We start from the raw sequence: 21,220 nt of genomic DNA on the forward strand, positions 1-21,220 counted from the left end.
CCATGCTAATCCTTTGGAATTGTGGTTAGGGTGTGAAGTATTAGGTAAGATGTGCATTTCCTTTTTTGGGTGGATTGCATTGAGTTCAGGTTGAATGCATTTTACAAAAGGAAATGAAAAGAAGGGTAGTGTATGAATGGAAATGGTTTTTGGTTTGATAACCGTTATTAAATGGCTATATTGGTTGACAGATGGACTCTTTTTTGATTAGCAGTAGGTAACAAGTGTAGTGAGGAGAGCTTAATGTTTTGAAAATCCTCTGGGGAGTGATGCCACAATTCGATTTATTTTTCCACTTATCACTTCAAATAGAACTGAAGGGTTAATCGAAGCAATCAAACTGCCTTATCCCCAATACTCAAAACCCTCTCAAACACTCATTTCAGTAAACAAACAACACAGCTAAACCAATTATAAATCGCTTCAACCCGCTCAACAGTCCTTGGCTTTCCCATCAACTCCATCATTTCGCCCAGACCCTACACATCGCAGCCACGCTCCAATTCCCTACAAACCCACTCTTGTTCCCAGTCAATCCCAATCGCAGCACACTCATCAACTTCTTTCGATGCTCATTATACTTCTCCGTAGCCGTTTTCTATCATTCATTCATTCATTCATCACTTGGCTACCAAAACGTTTTCAATTTCCTGGTGAGCGAAGGAATCGTCCAACGCCTTCACTCCCTCCAACACGCTCAAGAAAAACTTCGCTACATTCCATCCAATAACCGCGATTACGCGCCTCCTCGACGGACCGAATCTCCTGAAACGCGGGGAACGACGCGAAGTCGGGGACAGGCGAATAAAGCTGGGTGAGAAAGTTGTTAACATCCTTTAACACTTGAATTCGCGGCTATAAGGTGAAACGTGGAAACCGAGTTCGCACCCCCGCGAATTCGAAGAACTTTTTCCACGGGAATTCGTTTGGAAGGATGGAGGAATCGATGAAAGGGAGAGTGAATTGAATGAGTTGATCGGGGTTTGTGTGTAAAGTGTGTTGGATGTGAAGCTGATTGAAGTGGCGAAGGAGTTTCGGATTGACGCACGTGGGCGCAGCGCTGAGTTTGGCGAGCGAAAACTACGAGAAAAAGCGAGAGAGCGGAAGCGATACATCGCGAATCATCTCATTCAAGTCGTAAAACACCCCGTTCGCCTGCTGGGTTTCGTCGTTTCCACGTTTCAACCCCAGATAATAGATGTAATTCAGCAGCGCGCTCGGCAAAACTCCCTCCTTCAGCATCGCCTGTGCATCAAATCCGCCTTGGCGTTTCGAAATCTTGGATTTCTGCTCGGAGAGCAAGAGCGGGAGATGAATGAAGTCGGGCGGGTTCCAGCCGAACGCCGAGTAAAGCTGCAAGTGTTTCGGGACGGAGCTGATCCACTCTTCCCCGCGGATAACCAGCGAAATCTGCATGAAATGATCGTCCACGACGGAGGCCAAGTGATAGGTCGGGTAGCCGTCGCTTTTGAGGAGGACGGCGTCTTCGAGGTGGTCGCCGGGAATGGAGAGATCCCCGCGGAGAAGGTCGTGGAAGGAGAAGCGAGTGGGGGACATGCGAAGACGAATGACGTGGGGATCGTTGTGATGGAGGCGTTGGCTGATTTCGGAGGCGGAGAGATGGAGGCATGGACAAGAAGAAGAAGAAGAAGAAGAATGCGGAGAATTGGTTTTGCGAGAATGCGGAGAACAGAAACAGTAATAGGCTGAACCATTCTAGAGGGATCATCATTAGCATGTACTAGTAGTACAGATACAAGGGATTCGGCATACTTTTTGTAAATATCGAGTCGAGAAGACTGAACATACGGTCCAAATGGACCACCTTGCTCCGGACCTAAATGACATGCAAAATTCTATATCTACCCTCGTCAGGAGTCAAGCCAAAATCACAAAGAGTTCGAATTATGTTGTCGGCAGAACCCTTCACCAATCGAGAGCGATCCGTATCTTCAATGCGAAGAATAAACTTTCCATTTTCCTTTTTGGCAATTAGATAATTAATCAGTGCCATTCTCAACCCACCCAAGTGCATGAAGCCCGTAGGTGAGGGAGCGAATCGTACGCGGGTTGTTGAAGCGAATCTCACAAAAGAAAATGGAAACGGCATGGAAGCAGTGATTGTTAAACAAACAATAACTATTCTTATAATTCAACCTCTTCCTGTTTTTCAGAATTTATTTGGCTTGAATGCTCCTCTTTCAATAGTTTTAAAAAATCCTTCATTCGTCCAATCAGATGGTCGGCACCACGGTAGAAATAGCGATATTGAAAATTAAGCGGATTTGAGACGAACTGGAAATCAATGGTATTGTTTGGGTACACAAAGAAAACACGAGGGAAATAGTTGCCATCTATAGGTTAATAACGAAGCGAGCATGTACCAAAAGTAAAAAGTTCACTATTCGGCTCGTTTCCATCACAACTGACCATCACAAAATGTTTAGATAGTTTAATCACCTTCTGGTTGTCCCTGACTTCTCTCGCCAAACGAAGACAAGAGGGGCAAGACTTTCTATGGAAAACCAGCATACCTGGCTTGTGGTTCACACGAATCGCTTCAATTCCGTCAGCATAGTTTTTCCAAGCAATGTTCTCACCAAACGCTCCTCCCAAACCCTGTTGAATAGTCACGTAGAATAAAAGACACAGCTAGAAATTACATCCATTCACAACTCTCACAAAGAATAGGGCAATCATAAGAATAATAAATAAAGGAAGAATAAAAGAAGAATGAAAAAAGCCTCAAAGGAGGATCGAACTCCTGACCTTTCGCTTACTAAGCGAGTGCTCTACCGACTGAGCTATTGAGGCGCCTGTTTCCATCCTTCAACGATCTTACATAAGAAGGAGTACCATTCAAAACCCAAATACAGTAAACAAAAATGAATCTGCAAACTCTGGAATATGATAGTGTGGAAGCCTCAGCAATTCGTTGTTTTTCGACTGCTTTTCCAGTGAATGCTGAGAAGGAAGGAAAGATACAAGAGGAATACGATTGCTATGCAGATTACTGTAGGAACTGCGGAGTGTAGTATTTTCCAAATCGTAATAATATAGAGATATGCTTAATTACTTGAAGACCGTTGAGGATAAATCTTTCCAATTGAGCGATTTGATCGACAGGAATGTAGCATTCTCTTCCTATGTTCACGAACTTGATTTACTGCGTGCAAGTAAAAGTGTTACTTGTAAGGGATTAGAATATTGTACATTGTAGCTTCGGTTCAGGAGAAAGCGGGTGAAAGTGAACAGGTGAAAGAACATATTTCCGAAACTCTGTTCGTGTGATCGAATGTTTTAACAAATAGAAGCACAATTTCTTCCAGCGATGTGGCTTTAAATTCTATCCACCGAGATATCTCGCCCATCTCAACGCCGGTGGTCCGCGTCGAAGCCATCACGGACAGTGATGATGATTGGCAAACGGTCAAAGTTGTTTCAACGCCTCCGAGAGCAGTCGTCAGCAATCCCAGCACCAAAAAGAATAAAGAAGATCGCAATCCCACACCCCAATCCCACCAACCCCAACCCATTGAAACTCCCAAGAAGAAACCAATTCCCGCGGAAATGGAACCGTCCAATCCGAACGAAGATTGGGATTGGTCCGATTCCGACGAACGATTCGCTCTGCGTCCTGCCAATTCACAGCACAAAGCTCCCGCCAATTCCAAACTCCCGCCCAAACCGAAGAATGAAACGGTCGTATCCCCGGTTTCCCCGGTTTCCCCGATTTCTCCGATGGATTGGACATCGGACGAAGAAATGTTTCCCCCTCCCACACACAATGGAACACAAATACACAATGAAACACAACTCCATGACAGACCGAATGGAACCGAATCGAAATCTTCGCTTCCACCCCCACCGCTTCCCTCCAACCCCAAACCCAAACTTCAATCCAAACCTTCGCAATCCAAACCCAAACTTCAATCAAAGCCAAAGCCTTCGCTTCCCTCCAACCCAAAGCCTTCGCTTTATTCGCCGTCGCCCGTCGGCGAGGCTTCCGACCCCGACGACTTCGACTGGGACGATTTCTTTAACCAGCCCGACGGAAATTCCGAGGAGAAATCGGAGGCAAATTCCGAGGAATTCTTTGATGAAACGCCCGTAGAGGCGGTTTCGTCGGAGCTTGAAGAGGAAACGGCTGGAAAGTCCCCCGCGATTCTGAAGGACGACTGGGAGGAAGTGCAGCCAGCGAAGCGATTGGCGGAGAAGAAAACGAAGAAGGCAGCCAATCCGACGAACACGACGCCAAAGAAAAAGAAAAAAGTGGAAATCGAGGATCCGTGGAAGGACGATAGCGATGAAACGCCCGCAAAGAGGGCTTCGATGGCGAATTCGACGAAGAATTCGACGCGAAGACAGTCGATGAATGAACGAATGAATGGACGAAATCGAAATGAATCCAAATTGAATCATTCCATCATTTCACCATCACCATCATCATCACCATCATTACCCAAAATAACCGCGAAATCATCCAATCGAAAGTCTCAAATCCACAAAGACGAAGATGATTGGGCGAATGATAGCGATGAAACGCCTTTTGGTGCGCCAATGGATTCATCGAAATCCATGAATCGATTGAATCGTCAGCCCAAAGAGAACGAAGACGAAGATGATTGGGCGAATGACAGCGATGATTCTTATCTGCCTGTGGAGGCTCCGGTTTCGAATTCATTCAAACCGTCGACGCGAAGGCAGTCAATGAATGAATCGGTGAATGCGAAATTGACTGGAAGATATCATAGCGATGCTGTGAGTGCGAAACCCGCAGCAAAATCATCCAATCGAAAACCCAATGAAGATGATTGGGCGAACGATAGTGAGGGAGATGAAACGCCCGCAAAGAGGGCTTCGATGGCGAATTCGACGCGAAGACAGTCGATGAATGAACGAATGAATGAACGAAATCGAAATGAATCCAAATTGAATCATTCGCCTTCTGCTTCATCCAAGAAATCGAATCGAAAACCCAATGAAGATGATTGGGCGAATGATAGCGATGAAACGCCCATTTCAACTCCGGTGGTTTCATCGAAATCTATGAAATCTTCAAATCGAAAACCAACAAACGATGATTGGGGGGATCATGAAAGCGATGATGCTTCGCTTCCCTTGGAAGCCCCGCCTTCGAAGCTTGCCACTCGCTCTACACGACGGCAATCGATGAATCAACGAATCAATCCGAATCGAAACGTGAAGCCTTCTTCTTCTTCTTCTTCTTCTTCTTCTTCCTCTCAATCCACACACTTTGCTCGCAAACCTGAAGTTACCGAATGGTTGGAGAGCGACGAAATGCCCATCGAAACGATGCACACACCTCCGCATCGTTCGTCCAATGAACTCGATTACTTCACTTCGCCTACTCGCTCTGAGCGATCCTCCCAAGCGGTTTCTCGTCGCGATCGTGTGAATCAAAGCCTCGCGTCGATTCCTGATTTCGATTTTCTCTCTCAATCCGAATGCAATCCTTTCTTCTTTTCATTGTAAACTGATCCTTCTTTCCTTTGTTTTCTTGAACAAATAATTTCGTTCTTTTTTGTATTTTGTGTCAGAGTATAAACTAATGAATTAGCTCAATATAATGATTATGTTCCAATGAATCAGACATCTTTCATTTGAATCTCTTTCTATTAATGTATTTAAACAATTCTGATCAGCCTTTTCCTTTTCAATCTCCTCTTTCTCAATCTCTTTCTCAACCTCAATCTCATTTCCATTTCCAATCTCATTTCCATTCATGATTCAAACAAACATGTCCACTTCAGCCACAATCCAAACGTTCTCACTTCCCCTGGCTTCACGCTCACTTCCCTGCAGTTCACTTCCGCCACGCTTCTCTTCGGCTCCCACCGCGATTCCGTCGCTCCCAACTCCGAAACGCCCGTTATCTCCATTTCCTTCATTCTCTACACTCGATTCCCCGCGGTTTCCCCACTTCCACGGTTTTCCCCGGAATGATTCCGCAGATCGAAAAGCTCCGCGAGGCTTCCGCCTCCCCCGCGGTTCCCCGCGGGTCGCTAACAGGATCGAAAACATTCCGCAGCCGCAGAAGAAACATCGGATTTTGGGCAAACGGTTTCGTCAGACTCACTACCCGAATAACCGCGGGAATCCCATCAACATGAAGGAGCTTCGATTCGAATTCGGAATCGAATTCGAATTCGATCGAACGATTCGCCGGCTGCAAACTCGACAGAATCGAAGGCGATTCCACCGTGGTTTCCACGATTCTACGTTTCGACTCGGCCCCAAACGCACTCTTGGACAGAATCCTTGAGTTCCCCGCGGTTCTCTGCGACTTCGAAGTGGAACCAGAACTCCATGCGATCGACGAATTTGTCCTCGTAATTATCCACCATATAATTTCCCTGGTCCGTATCTAACGTAACTCCCATCATCCAGAAGAACGCGTGAAACCGATCAGTTACCCGCGGGAGTTCGAAGAAATTTCCTTTCTATATGATTATCATGGGATAACTGAACGCGTTTGATCTGCAAAGGATCGCCCGGTTTATTCTGCGAAGAATCGCGGTTCCAAATATTCTGGGTTTTTTCGGGGTAGTCGCAAATATCCGCGAATTTGGTGGTTCGGCGAAGCAGCAGATTGAAACTCCCGGGGATGGGAGACGGTCCGCCCGCGTGGATCCGGTCGGTTACCGTGGTTATTCGGACAAAATGGCCGTCGATGAAACCCTGCTGGATGACGAATTTGCTGATTGGCTGGGACGGTTCTGGGCGTTACGCCGAAGAATTCGATCGAACTCGTGGGGTTCGGCGGGAGTTCCTTGGCGGAAACGCCGCCCTCGTCGACGAGGATGGTGGAATCGTGGAAACCGGTTGAAACGTGTAGGAGAAACTCCTGCGCCATTTCGATTTTGTCGAGCAGAACGAATTGCTGCAAACTTCTTCGCAGAATTCGATTGGAAGCCTTGAAGACGCGCGTGACGAGCGCTGCGTTTTGCCCGAAATCCTGCCGAATTTGTGTGAATACGGGTCCGTCGAGGATTTCCACGGGGAACGGCGGCTTCGCGAGATTGACGATATTGCTCCCGATGTTCATCAGATAAGCGTTCTTCTCGTTCCGAATCATCTTCATCGTCGACACGCGGCTACGCCTCCACCTCTCTTTCATCGCTTACAACCCCGATCGCACCGTCCGCTTGTCGCTCCCCACGAAGAACCCCAACGTCGCGCCGAACTCCACCACGCTCCCGCCCACCTCCACGCCGCGAAGAATCCCCGCGGGAGACACCAACAGACCGAACTCCGCCGTTCCGAACCGCTGCTCGCGCGAAGAATCGCGGGGAACACGCCTCGCCAGCGCGTCCAGCGGGGCGTTACAGCGACGCAGCTGGTAGACACGCGAGCTCCCCGCGGGGAGCGAGGCTTCGAAGGAGAGGAAGAAGGGAGTTTCGAAATCGGGGGTTAATTGGAACGGCAGAATTCGGCCCGATTCGTCGTGGACGCAGAAGTGCGGGTCAATCACGGGAATGGAGACGATTTTCCCGCGGGGAACCGGCTGGAAGTTGGAGATTCGGAGAAGGAGCCGGTTTGAAACGCCCAGGTCGACGGATTGGTCGAAAATGGAATTGGGGACATCAAAAATTGGGTCATCCAGGGAATAGGATAATTCCGGGGAAACGGGGAAACTGTGTTCCATGACCAAGGACATGAGCGTCATGGCACGATGTAACTCCGCCAGAATTCCCTCATAAATCGGCCAATTGGTCAGGCCTCCAAAATAGTACCGATTTTTGGAAAGCGAAAGAATCTCCCGAATTTGGTCCAACGTCCGAATCGCCGCCACCGTGGAGCCTGTGGAGCCTGTGGTCCCTAATGACCCAATTGCCTTTATGTCCCCTAATGCCCCCATTGAATCCGAGGTCTTTGAGGTTCCTGATGACCCCATTGATTTTATGGTCCCTAATGACCCAATTGACTTCATGGCCCCTAATGACCCATTGGCCCCTAATGACCCTAATGACCCATCGGTCCCGGTCCATTTGGCGGCTTCGCGGCAGCCGAAGAGCGTTTCGACGTGTCGGAACTGCTGGTCGGCGTGGCGGATCAGTCCCTTCACCAGCGGATGGTTCGCGTACACCGCGAACTCCAGCGGGCGCTTCGCCCTGCTCCACAGCACCGGGACCATGGAGCGCTCCACCCGCGGGAGCCTGCCATGATCGCCCGCCAGAATCCCCGCGAACTCATCAACAGTGTTCATTCTACCGCTCATTCTCGACCCAATTTCTCACAAAGCCCGCGCTCTCACCGCCTCCAAGGGCAGTTTCACGAGCTCTCCCGCGGCAATGAACGCGTCGGCGAGCGAGGCGCAGCGCTGGCTCTGCACGTTCCAGAGAAGAGCGACGTGCTCGTGGTTCGGGTGCGCGGCGCTGAGCTGCGTCGCCGCCCAGCGCTGCAGTTCCGCTTGCCAGCCGCGCTGCGTGGCTCGTCTGCACGGAACCGCGGGAATGCACCGCCTACTGCGTGTTGTCGGCGATGCAGCCCACGTTGACGAGGTGACTCACGAACCGGCTCTCTTCCAGATAGGCATGCATGATGCGGATGCAATCCGACGAGGTGGGCCCAAATTCGTAGAGATTCGGCGTCTGCGACAGAAATTCGCCGGTGGTTTTATTGACCCCACCGTGGGCGTAATAGGGGCCATATGGATCCGATTTATCGAAATAGGGACTATTCACGGACATATGGTACATTATGACCAGCTCCAATCCGGCCTTCCGCAGAATCGATAGAAACCCGCGGGGATAGGAGGCATCGCCCATGATGATCCCGGTGGTGACGGTGACGTTGAATACGGAGAGGATCCATCGCTTCCCCGCGGTGAGGAGGTCAATGAGGTCGTTTTCTTCGAGGAGGGCGATGTTGGCGGCAGTCCACATGCCCGCGTTGAACTGGACTTGGCCGTTCTGGAGGAGGGAGCGAAAGCGGGCGTGGGAAGGAGGATCGGTGTGGTGCCACCAGAATTGGAAGGAGGGGAGATCGATGATGCTGGGAGTGATGATGAGAGAGAAGGGAAGGACGTGATGCGGTAGGAGGGGTGGGAGGAGAGGAGTTGGAAGAGAGAGGAATAAAGGGGAAAGGATTCCTAGAATGAATGAGAGAGGAAGAGAAAGGGAGAGTACGTCGAACACTTTGGGGAGGGATAATTCGCGGTAAGACACATCGAAATAGGGAATAATCGAGATTGTTCGCTTCTTTACAAAACTTTCTGGAGAGAATAAAGAATAAAGTGAAACCATACCCGAAGAAGCCGCTCTCGGAATGGATGGAGAGATCGATTCGGGAATTCCATGTTCACAAAAGCCGTTGGGATCATCCGTTGCCCTTTCCTCTACGAATGAACAATACACTAACTGAAAACACCGTTTACGGACTCTAAAGACTCTAGTGAATTAAAGGCCGCGTTCTGGGATGAATAAATAGACTGCTCGGGAGGAACGATCACAACATGATGAAATATCGGTGTAGAATTCTAAATATTTAAAAAGGGATACCCACAACTTACGTGGGACTTAGTTTCAAAGAACATCAAATCAAGAATCGTCAAGAGGATTGCGAATACCGCAATTAGCAGATGATACAGAGTCCTTCCATTGCACAAAGCCAACATGAATAAAAACAACCAAAACGAAGACTTTGTGGGAAAAAACTATAATGACATGATAACAAATGATCACTTTACCCTTTAGCTTAACTTACAATCTTTTTATTTGGCAATGCTCTCATTGGGAGTACAGGAACGCTCATGTCTCCTATATACGTTGGTTGTATTAATTATTGGTGTATCTTATACTATCTGGGTAGTGAATAGTTCTGCCCCACTTCATCGTTCTGTACTTTCAATCCAGATGACTCATGCTTAGAGTGGCCTTTATGAGTTTATTAAGAACGAATATCCGAGTGATCACTCTCTGCGACCTGGTGCGAATTGGATGGGCCTTTCCACATCTGAAGGAGGGTATCAGCTATCTTCTTCCGTCGTTCAGTCTACTACTACTACTATCTCGAGGACATCCGACGCATCAGGAGCTTTAAGTGTAAAAGAGAGCCATTATTTTAATGACCCAAATTTGAATGCCAATACCATGCAAAACGAACTCAGTGGCTATAATAGTATTAATCAACAAACCATCTTTAACAAACCCAACAGCGACAGAACTACGAACACTGCCAGTAGTTCAAGTCATTTTTCAAGTTCAAGTTCAAGTTCAAGTTCAAGTTCAAGTTCGTCCAGTGCTGCGTCCACTCATGGAAGTAGCGCGGAGACAACTCATAGCGGCAATTCCCCTCTTGAACTTCCTCAAAAGGGTTCCTCGTCCACCAAGCTCAGCGTGTTTCTTCCGATCAAATTGTACCGCTACACACGTTTCTACAAGCCGTATTCGACGCAGCCGCTCTCCATCACGGCGCCCACGACCAAGTGGAAGGTGGGTTCCAACACGTTAAAGAAATACATCACGAACGTGTATCTCCCATTCCTCACGAGCCAATCCGCGTCCGAAAACCCCGTCGTGTATCTGAAGGTCGACGAGATCGGACTGGGCGGCCAAATGCTGGGCTTCTGCGACACTCTTTTGCTTTGTCTTCTAACGAATCGTGTTTTCAAATGTTTGTTGTCTGTGTGGACTGCTCATTTTCGTAGTCTACACGCCCACGATCAAACCTCACTACTACCTTTTTCCTCTTTTTAACATCACCTACCCCGTTCCTTTAAAGAAAGACACTGGTTTTCTTTCCATTTCCTTCTCGCTCACTTCTAGAGCGCGAACACATCATTCTCAACTATGCGAAGCAGCTTCGGCCTCGCTTCCCTTCCTCCATCCACATCACTCAATCCACTCCCGTCCCTGGCGTCACCGCCAGCGGCGACTTCAACTCTCTTTACCAAGGCGCCACTTCTCTTTCTGCAGCCATTCCTTTCTCCTCCACCCTTCTTTCCCTTCCTTCTTTCGCCAAACCCATCGCCAAAGTCTTCGGCACCGCCACCAAACCCACAGCGCAGGACTGGTACGCCAGCTGCCTCCCCAGCATGTTCCAGCCCTCCTCCTATCTCAAACGCATCGCTGCGCCGCTCAGCGCGCTGCTCTCCAAAGCCACATCCGTCGGCGTTCACATCCGAACCCAGCCTTCCTTCGCCGATTCCGCCGCCAAAACGCACGAGCGCGGGACCGGCGATGTCGTCACGCAGCAGAGCGTCGAGAAGATGCTCCCCAAGTTGAAGGAGCTCATGGGAGACCGCGGGAATTTGATGTTTTTGGCGGGGGATTCGGAGGAATTTGATTCGCTGATGGAGAGAGAGTTTCCGGGACGCGTGCTGCGGGTTCAGAAATTGGAGCTGCAGAATGTGGGGCGGAATCCGAGCGAGTCGGCGCTGATGCGCGCAGTGATGGAGCTGCATCTGTTGAGTTTGTGCAATCACTTGGTGGTGACTCCGAATAGTCGGTTTAGCACAGTAGCTGTGGGTTTGAACACGAACTGCCGTTCTGTTGAATATTTTTCTTGAAGTTTTGTTTGTTAACCAGAGCAATTTGACCAAGCGAAAAATTCAGATGCCTATTTTTGGATGCTTTTCACTATAAATATATAAACTCTTTTACATAGTTTGACTCAGGATGGGGAGTGTGACTGCTCAGACACAGAATCTTGTCAATTACATGGTGCTTTTATTATCCTTTTTGTTGATGCTTGTAATCGTCATGGATTACAAAGCCGGTATGTTTAGTAATTCTGATGGCATCGTGGGTTTTTTTCCGCACTTCTAATGTGTAGAAATATGGACATAACTATATAGTTGAAAAGGGTGATCTAGAAGCGGGTATGGAATCGGTCGAGCGATGCTAACTGTGTAGAGAGGTTTGCATATGGTAATTCTGCTTCTCTGAATGCCAATTTTGGTGACTCACAAGTTTGAATTGTGTGATATGCCTTAGTTTTAGGGCATGCAAGACTCCACGTTTGTGCAGTCCGTTAAGAGTTCGAAGGCCAAAACGACTGCTGCGAAGCCGCAGGCCAAGCCGAAGCCAAAACCGAAGCCAAAGCCAAAGGCCGAGGTGGTAAGCTCCTCGTTCAATCCAGATGATGTGATATTTCCTGCAAAATGTCGCGAATCGAGCGCAGGCATCTACAGTGAGTTATACCAGCCCAAATCGCCAGTTTTGCGTTCTGCATACGTTGCAAAGACCTGGGAAGGGAGCGGGATTTTTTTTACGAATTACATGAATCGTAACTATCTCCCCCGCATCCAGCGACACTCCTCCGAGATCCGCCCGTTCGTCTACCTCAGCCGTTCGGGCCAGTCCGTCCTCACGCAGATGAAGGGCGCGTGCGACGTGCTTCTTCTCTCCATTCTCAACAACCGTCCCTTCCAATGTTTTTTTCTTTTTTTCATTCATTTACACCCAGACTACGCCAATCTTCTCCCGCCCCATTTCTTCGCCTCTCCGCTACCCAACATCATCTACCCGCTCCCAGCTCCGGATTCTGGTATTCCAGAAATCGCCCTTCTTTCTAGAATGCGGTCGACTGCAGCTCTCCGCGTTCCGCAAAGTCCCGTCCATCGCCGACTACGTCGATTTGTCGCGTTCCTCCAAGGGCATCTCCGACGGCAACGAGTTCGCCAAGTTCCACACGGGAACCGTGGGAATCGCATCGAATGGGGACGTTTTTTCGCGGTTTTTCGCGAATCATTTTTATCTGAACCGGATGAAGGACATGGTGAAATCATTAAAGACGTCGTCGTTCGTGCGGATGCAGACGAACTGGTATTCGATGGCTATGCCGAATCTGTTCGCGCCGAGCGAGTATATGCGAGCTGAGATGAAGCCGATGATGATGATGATGCAGGAGAATCGGATGATCGGGGTTTGTTTTGAATTGGAGGCGCTGATGAAACGGATGACGCGGGAAGAAGCGATGAAACGACTGATGGGGCGATTTGATGTGATCAGAGAATTGTCGAATCGGGAAGACGCGAAGGTGTTTTTGGTGACGGACAGCGAAGAAGCGGAGAAGGAGATCGTGAAGGAGTTCGGAGAGAAGGTAGTGAAGTTTGAAGGGGAGAAATGGAAGATGAATGAAGAGGTCAGCGAGAAGAAGCTGAAGAATTTATTTAGGGAGGTTATGGTGCTGGGGAAGATTGTGAGGCTTGTGCTGACGCGGAATGGAGAGTTGGGAACATTGGCGTTACATTTGCATACTATTAGTCCGAGAGTTTATTACTTCTAAGATGAAGTTTTCTTTGGGGTGTTTGTTTGAGAGACGTGGATTGAAGGAGGAAACGGAGGGAGAAGATGGAATAAGGATTTGTATTATTGATTTGTGTGCAAGTGTCAATAAATGGACGAAGAGAAGGATAATACTTGAGATAAAGCGTAGGATTGGGTGTGTTGTGAGAAGGATTCAAGATGATAAAAAACGTATTTCATTGCATGGATTTATCACTTGCCAATTATTCTTTACCATTCAAGTGATTCCCTCTTTTCTCTTAAAAGCTCATATTTTATTACAACATAGAAGAATCCAAATGATAACAATACCAAATCAATTCCTTCTGTTGTAGGGGGTGTAGCTCAGATGGTAGAGCGCTCGCTTAGCATGCGAGAGGTAAGGGGATCGATGCCCCTCTCCTCCATTTTTCTTTTCAATTCGATTCAAGCAAGTGTTTCTTACAAGGATTATTATTACTACTGTTGATTGTAATTTGTGTATTGTTCTATACTATTTTTGATTTTTAAATAGAAGTACTGCCTACACTCACGTTTTGGTTGAATGAAGGAAATGCAAATCAGTCTGACAGTTCTTGGAGGAGGGCAAAGTATAGGGAAGAGCTGTTTTCTACTTTCCGTCGGAGATCAGCACGTCCTTCTCGACTGCGGCTCCTTTGTCGGAAAAGATACCAAAAAGGCTCTGCCTGATTTTTCAAAGCTTCCCAAATCAATGACTGTTAACGATATCACTGCTGTTCTCATTTCTCACTTTCATATGGATCACATCGGCGGTCTCCTGTATCTCACGGAACAATTGAAATACAAGGGCGATATCTACGCATCGAGCCCAACACGTGCGGTGCTCCCCTTGCTTCTCCGCAACAATCGGTGAAGATGTTTTCATCACCTGACGCATAGCGTGCTTCTGACCAACCAAGCCCAAGTCCAATCCACAGTCACCATGGAGACCTTCGCGAAGCTGACCAAACACATCCGCGAAGTGACGGTCAACGAGTCAATCCAATTGAATCCGAACCTTCGAATCACCGCTCACATCGCTGGCCATGTTTTAGGCGCCGTTATGTGGGAGATCGAAGCCTACGGCCGCTCCATCCTCTACACCGGCGACTTCTCCGACGAGCCTGGTGGTTTTATCCCGTCCTATCAGCTGCCAGCACGGTTTCTCCGTCCCGGGAATTTGGATATGTTAATCATGGAATGCACGTACGGTAATACCGAGTTCAAAAGCTACGAAGACCGCAAGAACACTTTGCTCGACAGCGTTCTGAGCACAATCCAGAACCGCGGGAAAGTGCTGATCCCGTGCTACGGCATCGGCCACACCCAGGAACTCCTCGCGATGTTTCTCGATTTATGGAACTCCAAAAATCTGACCGTTCGCTTCCTCTGGACGCTTGACTTATAGACGCCGATTTACTTCAGCAGCCAGGACACCAAGAGCACGCTGCCTCTCTTTTCGTACTATTCTTCCTGGACTTCTCATCCGCTTTCTCTCCAATCCGATCGAATTCAGCCCTTTCGAATGGAATTCGCGGCCTCCGAGGAGCCGTTTCTCCTCTTCGCCACTCATCCCACCATGACCTCGGGCGTTTCAAAAGCCGTGTTTCCCTCGATTGCCGGAAATCCAAAAAACATGGTGATTTTTTTAGGACAAAATTCGCCCGATACCATCGCCGGACAGATCATGAATAGTCCCGCGGTGACTTTGGATGGCAAAAATATCCCTGTTTTATGTCAACGAAAAATAGTGCCTTTTTCTGCACATCCAGATCGAAAGGCGAATTGCCGGCTGATTGAGCGAACGGGCGCGTCGTGCGTTGTTTTGATTCACGGGGATAAGGCGAATTGTGTCGGCCTGTCGAAATACTATTCCAAGATGCACAAAAATGGGCCGATTTTTATGATTCCAGAAAATGGAAAAGTGGTAACTTTTGAATGCAGAAAAAAGCGACTTTTTATGGACTGGAGGGAGGAGTTTCAAGCCAAACGAGGGAAAGAAACGCCCGCGTTGTTCCGCGGGGATACAATGGAAATACAGAAATCGGGGAGATTTTTGGAAGTGGTGAATTCCGCGGTTATTCCAATATCGGAGGAAGAGTGGAAGTCAGTTTCCCGCGATAATTTGGTTGAGTCAGAATACGTGGATAACCACGGGGTTCGCATTTGGTGGACAGAAAAGACGAAGGATCGGGCGTTTCATTACATACAGCGATTAGAGTCGTTGAATAAAAAGAAGAAAAGTGAATGAATGAATGAATGAATGAATGATTTGATTATTTTGATGGCTAATCGATTTGGAAATAAGGGATTTTCTTCTACACTTTTATGGAAGAAACACGAGAGTGAATATGGAATTGAATTGGGGTGGAAATTTGTCTTGTTACTAGTTATGATGATTGAATGTATTATCCATATTAATGCTTTTGTTTAATAGTTTGTTTGTCAATAACCAAGAAACGATAAATAGAATCTGGAATCATAATTCTATTTGTAAAAGAAATACATCCTCCACATATCGTCATCCTTCTCCAATTGTTATATTCAATATTAGAAGATTCTTGGGCATAGAGTTTGTTAGCGCCCCCAAAATCCATTCCATTATCCAAAAAAAGAGAAACGATAAACAATGCATTGGTAACGAAAAAAGGTAAGTAAAGTGTCTTGAATGTAGCGAGCGAATGAAAGTGAGAGAAAAAGTGAGTGAGGGAATGGTTTGGTTTAATAATAATAACAATGGATGAATAGATGTGTGGAGTGGAATGGAATGAAGTGGAGTGCGAGGAATAGAATAAAATAAAATAGTAAAAGAACAGCATCGAGACTTCTCAGCGAGTCACCCACACTGGTACTAACTCGACTCGTGATGACTTAGCTTCCTAGATCGGACGGGTTAGGGCGCTTTCCATCAGATATGGCCGTTCTCATTTTATTATTATTCAATTGCCTATTTAAACATCACATTCTTATCATCATTCACTCACACTCCATTTTAATACTACCCATTTCTTTTCTTATCATTCCTCTTTTTCTTTTATTAACAAATCAATTCAATGAATGAGTGAATGAATGAGTGAGTGAATGAACGAATGAGTGAATAGTCTGTCAGTATTATTTGGATGTTGATTGTGTGTCAATTATGTTGGTTTATTAAGGGTGGTTTGTGGTTCGAGTTATTTCTCAGATTTCGTCAGTTGCGAGACTACAGCTCGAAGTTGACTTTAATTATTTGTTTAGTTTTTATCGCTGTTGCTGACCTTAGAGAACTAGTATTTTTGTTCATTATTGGAAATGTGGTGTGAAATGTTGACTATATTACATTAAGCTTACCTTAGCTGTTTATGGTAAGGTGAGGTAAACCATGTACTATTGCATGCTCATCCAAGGTTTATTTAGTAACGGTAAGTACTCGTGGATCAACCCTTACAAATATCGGAACCCCTTCATCACTTTCATGATTGTATTGTTCTGACCAAAGGAAAGACAACTCGTTTTTACATGTCAGACAAACGATAATGCACGATTTTTAGTGTATGCACATTGTCGTCTAAGATTCATCTTTCGTTACCTGTGCACGTTTTGAGTGTTTCGGTAAGCTCCATGATGGTAATTGTGAATGCTTGGTTGTTGATGGGTTTGAATGTACCTTCGCTCACTGCATCTCCCTTCCTCTCTGCCTCAAGTACACGCTTGTACAAATCGGTGTTCTTCACACGCATTTTCTCACCATCGATTGCCACATTACATGGAACACCATTTACTACATTGTGTATCACTTGCTTCTAATCAATCAGACAACAATATCTTCGGTCTGAGTCCCACAAACTCTGTGATACGATGGACATTGTGTTCATCCTTCAAAATGGGTTCCTCTAGTTTCTTGTTGAAGTTGAGGAATGATGACAATGAAGGGAACTTTCTCTTGCTCACTTTCTGATCGTAATAGTCACAAGTTGTCCACAGAAATAGCTCGTATTATCCAACTCCGAGAAATCGAACGACTTGTACATGTCACACATCTTGTGAATGTTGTTCCCTTGATCGTTTAACTGCACGATGAACGAGCCTGTGTTCTGACCCAACAGCTTCATGTTATCAAATGTGTTCTTGAACACATTGTAGTAGAAATCCTAGATGATGTGTTTGGACATGTCGAGAATGGCAAATCTGATGAAGAATGGTTTCACCACTTTCCTCACCTCTGTATTCAGTTTGATACCATCCAGATACTCGGAATTTATGGTAGTCCCTGCGATCATATCGTACCCATGTTTTTAAATGGTAGCTTCGCATTCATTCCCTGTGGTGGTGAACTTCACTTTCATTCGATTCAGCCCAGTTTCCACGAATTTGCCATTTGTCGAGTTTGCCAACAGCTTGTACAGGTTCTCCTCCACAGTGGTATTGAACTTTGCTCGATTCTCACTCAACAACTTCACATATTCGAATATGAATGGAGCTTATTTGAGGAGTGTTTATATAAAACCCTATTAACGAAATCAACCAAAGTAAATTGAATCAATCAATGTCGTACATATTCAGCAGCAATCCAAACAATTACACGTTCAAAAAACTCGATAACATACTCATCAATATGCCAGAGAACGATGGCAAGCATGTCCTCGTGTGTGAGACAGTGGATGACGTTCATCAATATTCATGGATAGCACCTTCTGAGTGTTTTGTGAAAGTCAATAATGCCACACTGTTTGAACATACACCCACATCCACTCAACCATTCAATAATCAATGCCAATTCCAATTATCTTCTGCTTTATATCTGGCGATCACATCGATTCCATGTTACAATGAGAATGATGCCCTATTCAAACATTGTGATTCCATCGAATCGATTGTGGATAAGGGATACAAGGTGAGTGTTTCAATGGATGGTGTGTCATTGATCGATGTGCCATTCATCGATACACTCAACAATCTTGTGCCCCTTTCCCATACCAAACTGATAAATGGAATAGAATAGACAAGTGAGAGTCATACGATCTCTGCATTCACGAATATCCCTTTTCTTGTATGTCTGGTAGGTGTGAAGAGCATCACGATCGTTTTCGAACACTTGAGCGAGGTTGTTGTTTCTTCTTCTGGGTGCTCATAATGGGTCGATGTGATCTTGCTGCCTCTCTCAATGCATTGGGTTCTTTACCACTCTTGGATCGAGTAATGGGTGGTGCTGGTTGTGGTTTCCATTTGCTTGCCAGCAGTTCTCAATGATAACACTTCTATGTGCTATCGCTTTCCACATTCTTCACTTCGTACATCAATGGCATGATGTGATCGTCAATGTCAACAACTTCAACCAAGTCCTGAGACCATTTGCTCGTCAATGATCGCTTTTCCAGAATGCGAGGTCTTCGTGTCACTCCAACATAATCACCAACATCGAATTGAGGTGTTGTCCTTTGCTGTCATGTTGGATGGTTCTGTTTTCTCTGTGTACAAGATATCGTTGTTGTTCCAAATGTCATTGGGTGTATATCCGATGTCTCTGTTCTTCCTTCCATTATGTCTATGAACTGCACCATCGATCAAGTCAAACCATACACCTTTCCATTGATTGATTGAATGGAACCATGATGTGTTCCTTGATATCTCGAATTGCTCGTTCAGCTAGTACTGCCTTATTCGCTGAATCCATGTGATACATGATGATGTCATACTTGTTCAAGATGTTGGTACGAAAGATCGCATTGGTGAACTCGGTACCTCGATCCGAGCAAATATGCTTTGGTGATTCACCATATGTTTGAATGATATCCTTCATCGCATGAGTGACTTCTGTGGCACTCTTGCTTTTCAGTTTCCGAGTCATCAGGTATTTCGAATATCCATCAATGCATACAAGGACATATTTGTATCCACGATTCTTATAGAATCCGGTACTCTTATGTCTTCTCAATACTTCCTGTATCCATTTGTGTAGTTTGGAAGAGAAATCGATAAGATCGATGAAGTATATGTTTCTCTTGAATCCGTTGATGATCATTCGAGTGGCGCCTCTTCGTTTTGCTGGCTTCCGTAGTTCCTTGATCTCATTCATGCTCCCCACACACCTCGATAAATGGATCGCATTATTCAAGGAATGAATAAGTTGTGTCAGAGGAAGAATCACAAACTGGTTATAGACTCGAAATGCATTTTCTCCACTATACACTATTTCAAATAGAGAATCACTCGCATTCAACATTGCAATGATCGTTTCGATATCATATATACCTCGTAGAATCGATAGAGTATGGAGATTGGATCCAAATACACTCATAACTTGTATCCATTGTGGAAATTGAGAATGTAGTATTATTAATCATGGTGTTCAGAATGGCAATGATTTCAGTCAGTGTATAATAACCAGGCGAGATCGTTACCTCTTCACCATTGGTGTTTGTCACCACATTGGTTGAGTCCACATTATTGAACATGACTTGATTGGATTTGGATAGAACAGTCATGGAAGTGATAAATGGATTTCTGAACTTGTAAGGATTGATTGAATCGAATGTACCATTGATAGGTGAATCTTGTATGAGAATGGAATAATGCATGTTCTCTCTTTACCAAAGACACTTATGACTTGCATAGACAACAATAGATGGATTTGTGATGACAATGTACACACATTGGCTTTCGGTCATTACAAATAAGCAAACAAACATGTAAATACAAGAGAAATAACAATAATTCACCTTAGCTAGGTACGTCTACTGCTTTCTTGCACCCAAGTATAACTGATGCAACAAACACAAAAATAGAAACGAGCACTAGGTTGATAGTAGAAAGGAATTGGTCTAAGAAAGCACAAAACCTGGTTCCTGACCGATGATTGTCGACCAGACAGCCTAGGAACGATAGTCGAGGACTCAAAATCGGTTGGTCGATTACAACAATAGACAAAGGATCGCAATTGTGGTCATTGTGCAAAATAGCATATAAAGAAAACTGCCACCAGGTTTCACACAAATAGTGTCATTTTCTTACTACTATTGTTCCATATTAATGAGGTTTAAGATGGCTACAAGTTGATAAATCATATTATTATTGGTCGAAAGAGCTTTTGTTATTGTGAAAATAGGATCATTTTTGTTATATGACATGTATTAAATATGGATGAACTCATCAATAGAAATAGGAATGATGAATCAGTCATTTATCACAAGTATTGTTGTATTTCCTTTGATATATGACTAATCTGTATAATATAGTCTCGAGATACTTTGAATCAATACTTGGATAATGAATATCTGCAATAGAATAACAACAAATGTGTATTGTTTCATTTTGGTGCATATTGTGTGATATGAATTGTATCAAAGCCCATAATGAATTCACATTCTAAATGTGACAACTAATAATGTTGCTAGTTTGTGTTCTAAGCTGAGAGAAGGAATGAGCAGTATTAACAAACAAGAGTCTTCACAATAGTTATTCTCAATAGTATTGATTGTGAATAGTTGATGTTTTGTCATCATCATCATAATCATTATTCTGTATGGGAAGATAGAATAATGTGTATTTGTGATTGATTGTATATTTTGGCTTATTAGTATATTCCATGGAATAGAATACTGTGAAAATAAGATAGGGAAGTGTGGAATAATCAGAAATGGCCAATATGAATGAAAACAACAACAATACTAGAATGTAATAGAATAGTAGAAAATAACATATGTATGAAGTAGCAATGGAAATGAAGTCATTTTCACAAATTATGACGAACAATAGCTGAAATGATGATATTTCACAGGGATCTGTTTTAGCACATCCTGAAACGAATTACATAGATCATGCATAGTTTTGCTTCAAAACAAACAAAATCCAGACAAACACGATTCTGTCATTTCATTGGTTTAACACAATGTTTGATTCTGTTTAATCCATTTTCATAGAATAACTAATTCTGAGTAGCAGGAACAATACTGTTGATACTTAGTACTGGAATAACCAATCGATGAATG

At 45.2% G+C, this 21,220-nt stretch overlaps 6 protein-coding genes; 3 read left to right on the forward strand and 3 right to left on the reverse strand.

The window, feature by feature from the left end:
* Positions 1-1,080: 1,080 nt before the first annotated feature.
* GSBLH_T00002195001 (Glutamyl-tRNA synthetase) lies at positions 1,081-2,110 on the reverse strand (the record flags this gene model as incomplete). The annotated part of the gene is made up of 3 exons (XM_013040724.1): positions 1,081-1,716; positions 1,752-1,837; positions 1,867-2,110. The coding sequence occupies 3 exons, from the start codon at positions 2,108-2,110 to the stop codon at positions 1,081-1,083; spliced, it is 966 nt and encodes a 321-aa protein (XP_012896178.1).
* A 35-nt stretch (positions 2,111-2,145) lies between these two features.
* GSBLH_T00002196001 (uncharacterized protein) lies at positions 2,146-2,646 on the reverse strand (the record flags this gene model as incomplete). XM_013040725.1 has 2 exons in its annotated part: positions 2,385-2,646; positions 2,146-2,354 (listed from the first exon to the last, which is right to left on the reverse strand). Exons 1-2 carry the CDS (start codon positions 2,530-2,532, stop codon positions 2,146-2,148), a joined length of 357 nt encoding a protein of 118 aa, XP_012896179.1. The 5' UTR covers positions 2,533-2,646.
* Positions 2,647-7,986: 5,340 nt separating this feature from the next.
* Positions 7,987-9,559, reverse strand: GSBLH_T00006400001 (uncharacterized protein; the record flags this gene model as incomplete). Its single annotated transcript, XM_013040726.1, has 7 exons — positions 7,987-8,056; positions 8,109-8,231; positions 8,262-8,459; positions 8,491-9,238; positions 9,272-9,361; positions 9,385-9,502; positions 9,536-9,559. The coding sequence occupies 7 exons, from the start codon at positions 9,557-9,559 to the stop codon at positions 7,987-7,989; spliced, it is 1,371 nt and encodes a 456-aa protein (XP_012896180.1).
* A 1,500-nt stretch (positions 9,560-11,059) lies between these two features.
* GSBLH_T00002197001 (uncharacterized protein) lies at positions 11,060-11,533 on the forward strand (the record flags this gene model as incomplete). Its single annotated transcript, XM_013040727.1, has 1 exon — positions 11,060-11,533. The coding sequence occupies one exon, from the start codon at positions 11,060-11,062 to the stop codon at positions 11,531-11,533; it is 474 nt and encodes a 157-aa protein (XP_012896181.1).
* Positions 11,534-11,630: 97 nt separating this feature from the next.
* GSBLH_T00002198001 (uncharacterized protein) lies at positions 11,631-13,254 on the forward strand (the record flags this gene model as incomplete). XM_013040728.1 has 6 exons in its annotated part: positions 11,631-11,768; positions 11,800-11,845; positions 11,880-11,935; positions 11,967-12,399; positions 12,433-12,513; positions 12,542-13,254. The coding sequence occupies exons 1-6, from the start codon at positions 11,712-11,714 to the stop codon at positions 13,252-13,254; spliced, it is 1,386 nt and encodes a 461-aa protein (XP_012896182.1). The 5' UTR covers positions 11,631-11,711.
* A 552-nt stretch (positions 13,255-13,806) lies between these two features.
* On the forward strand, positions 13,807-15,504 carry GSBLH_T00002199001 (uncharacterized protein; the record flags this gene model as incomplete). Its single annotated transcript, XM_013040729.1, has 3 exons — positions 13,807-14,123; positions 14,154-14,631; positions 14,662-15,504. The coding sequence occupies 3 exons, from the start codon at positions 13,807-13,809 to the stop codon at positions 15,502-15,504; spliced, it is 1,638 nt and encodes a 545-aa protein (XP_012896183.1).
* Between the last annotated feature and the right edge of the window lie 5,716 nt (positions 15,505-21,220).

This window comes from Blastocystis hominis (assembly GCF_000151665.1).
Source record: "Blastocystis hominis, Singapore isolate B (sub-type 7) whole genome shotgun sequence assembly, scaffold_17".
Lineage (NCBI taxonomy): Eukaryota > Bigyra > Opalinata > Blastocystidae > Blastocystis > Blastocystis hominis.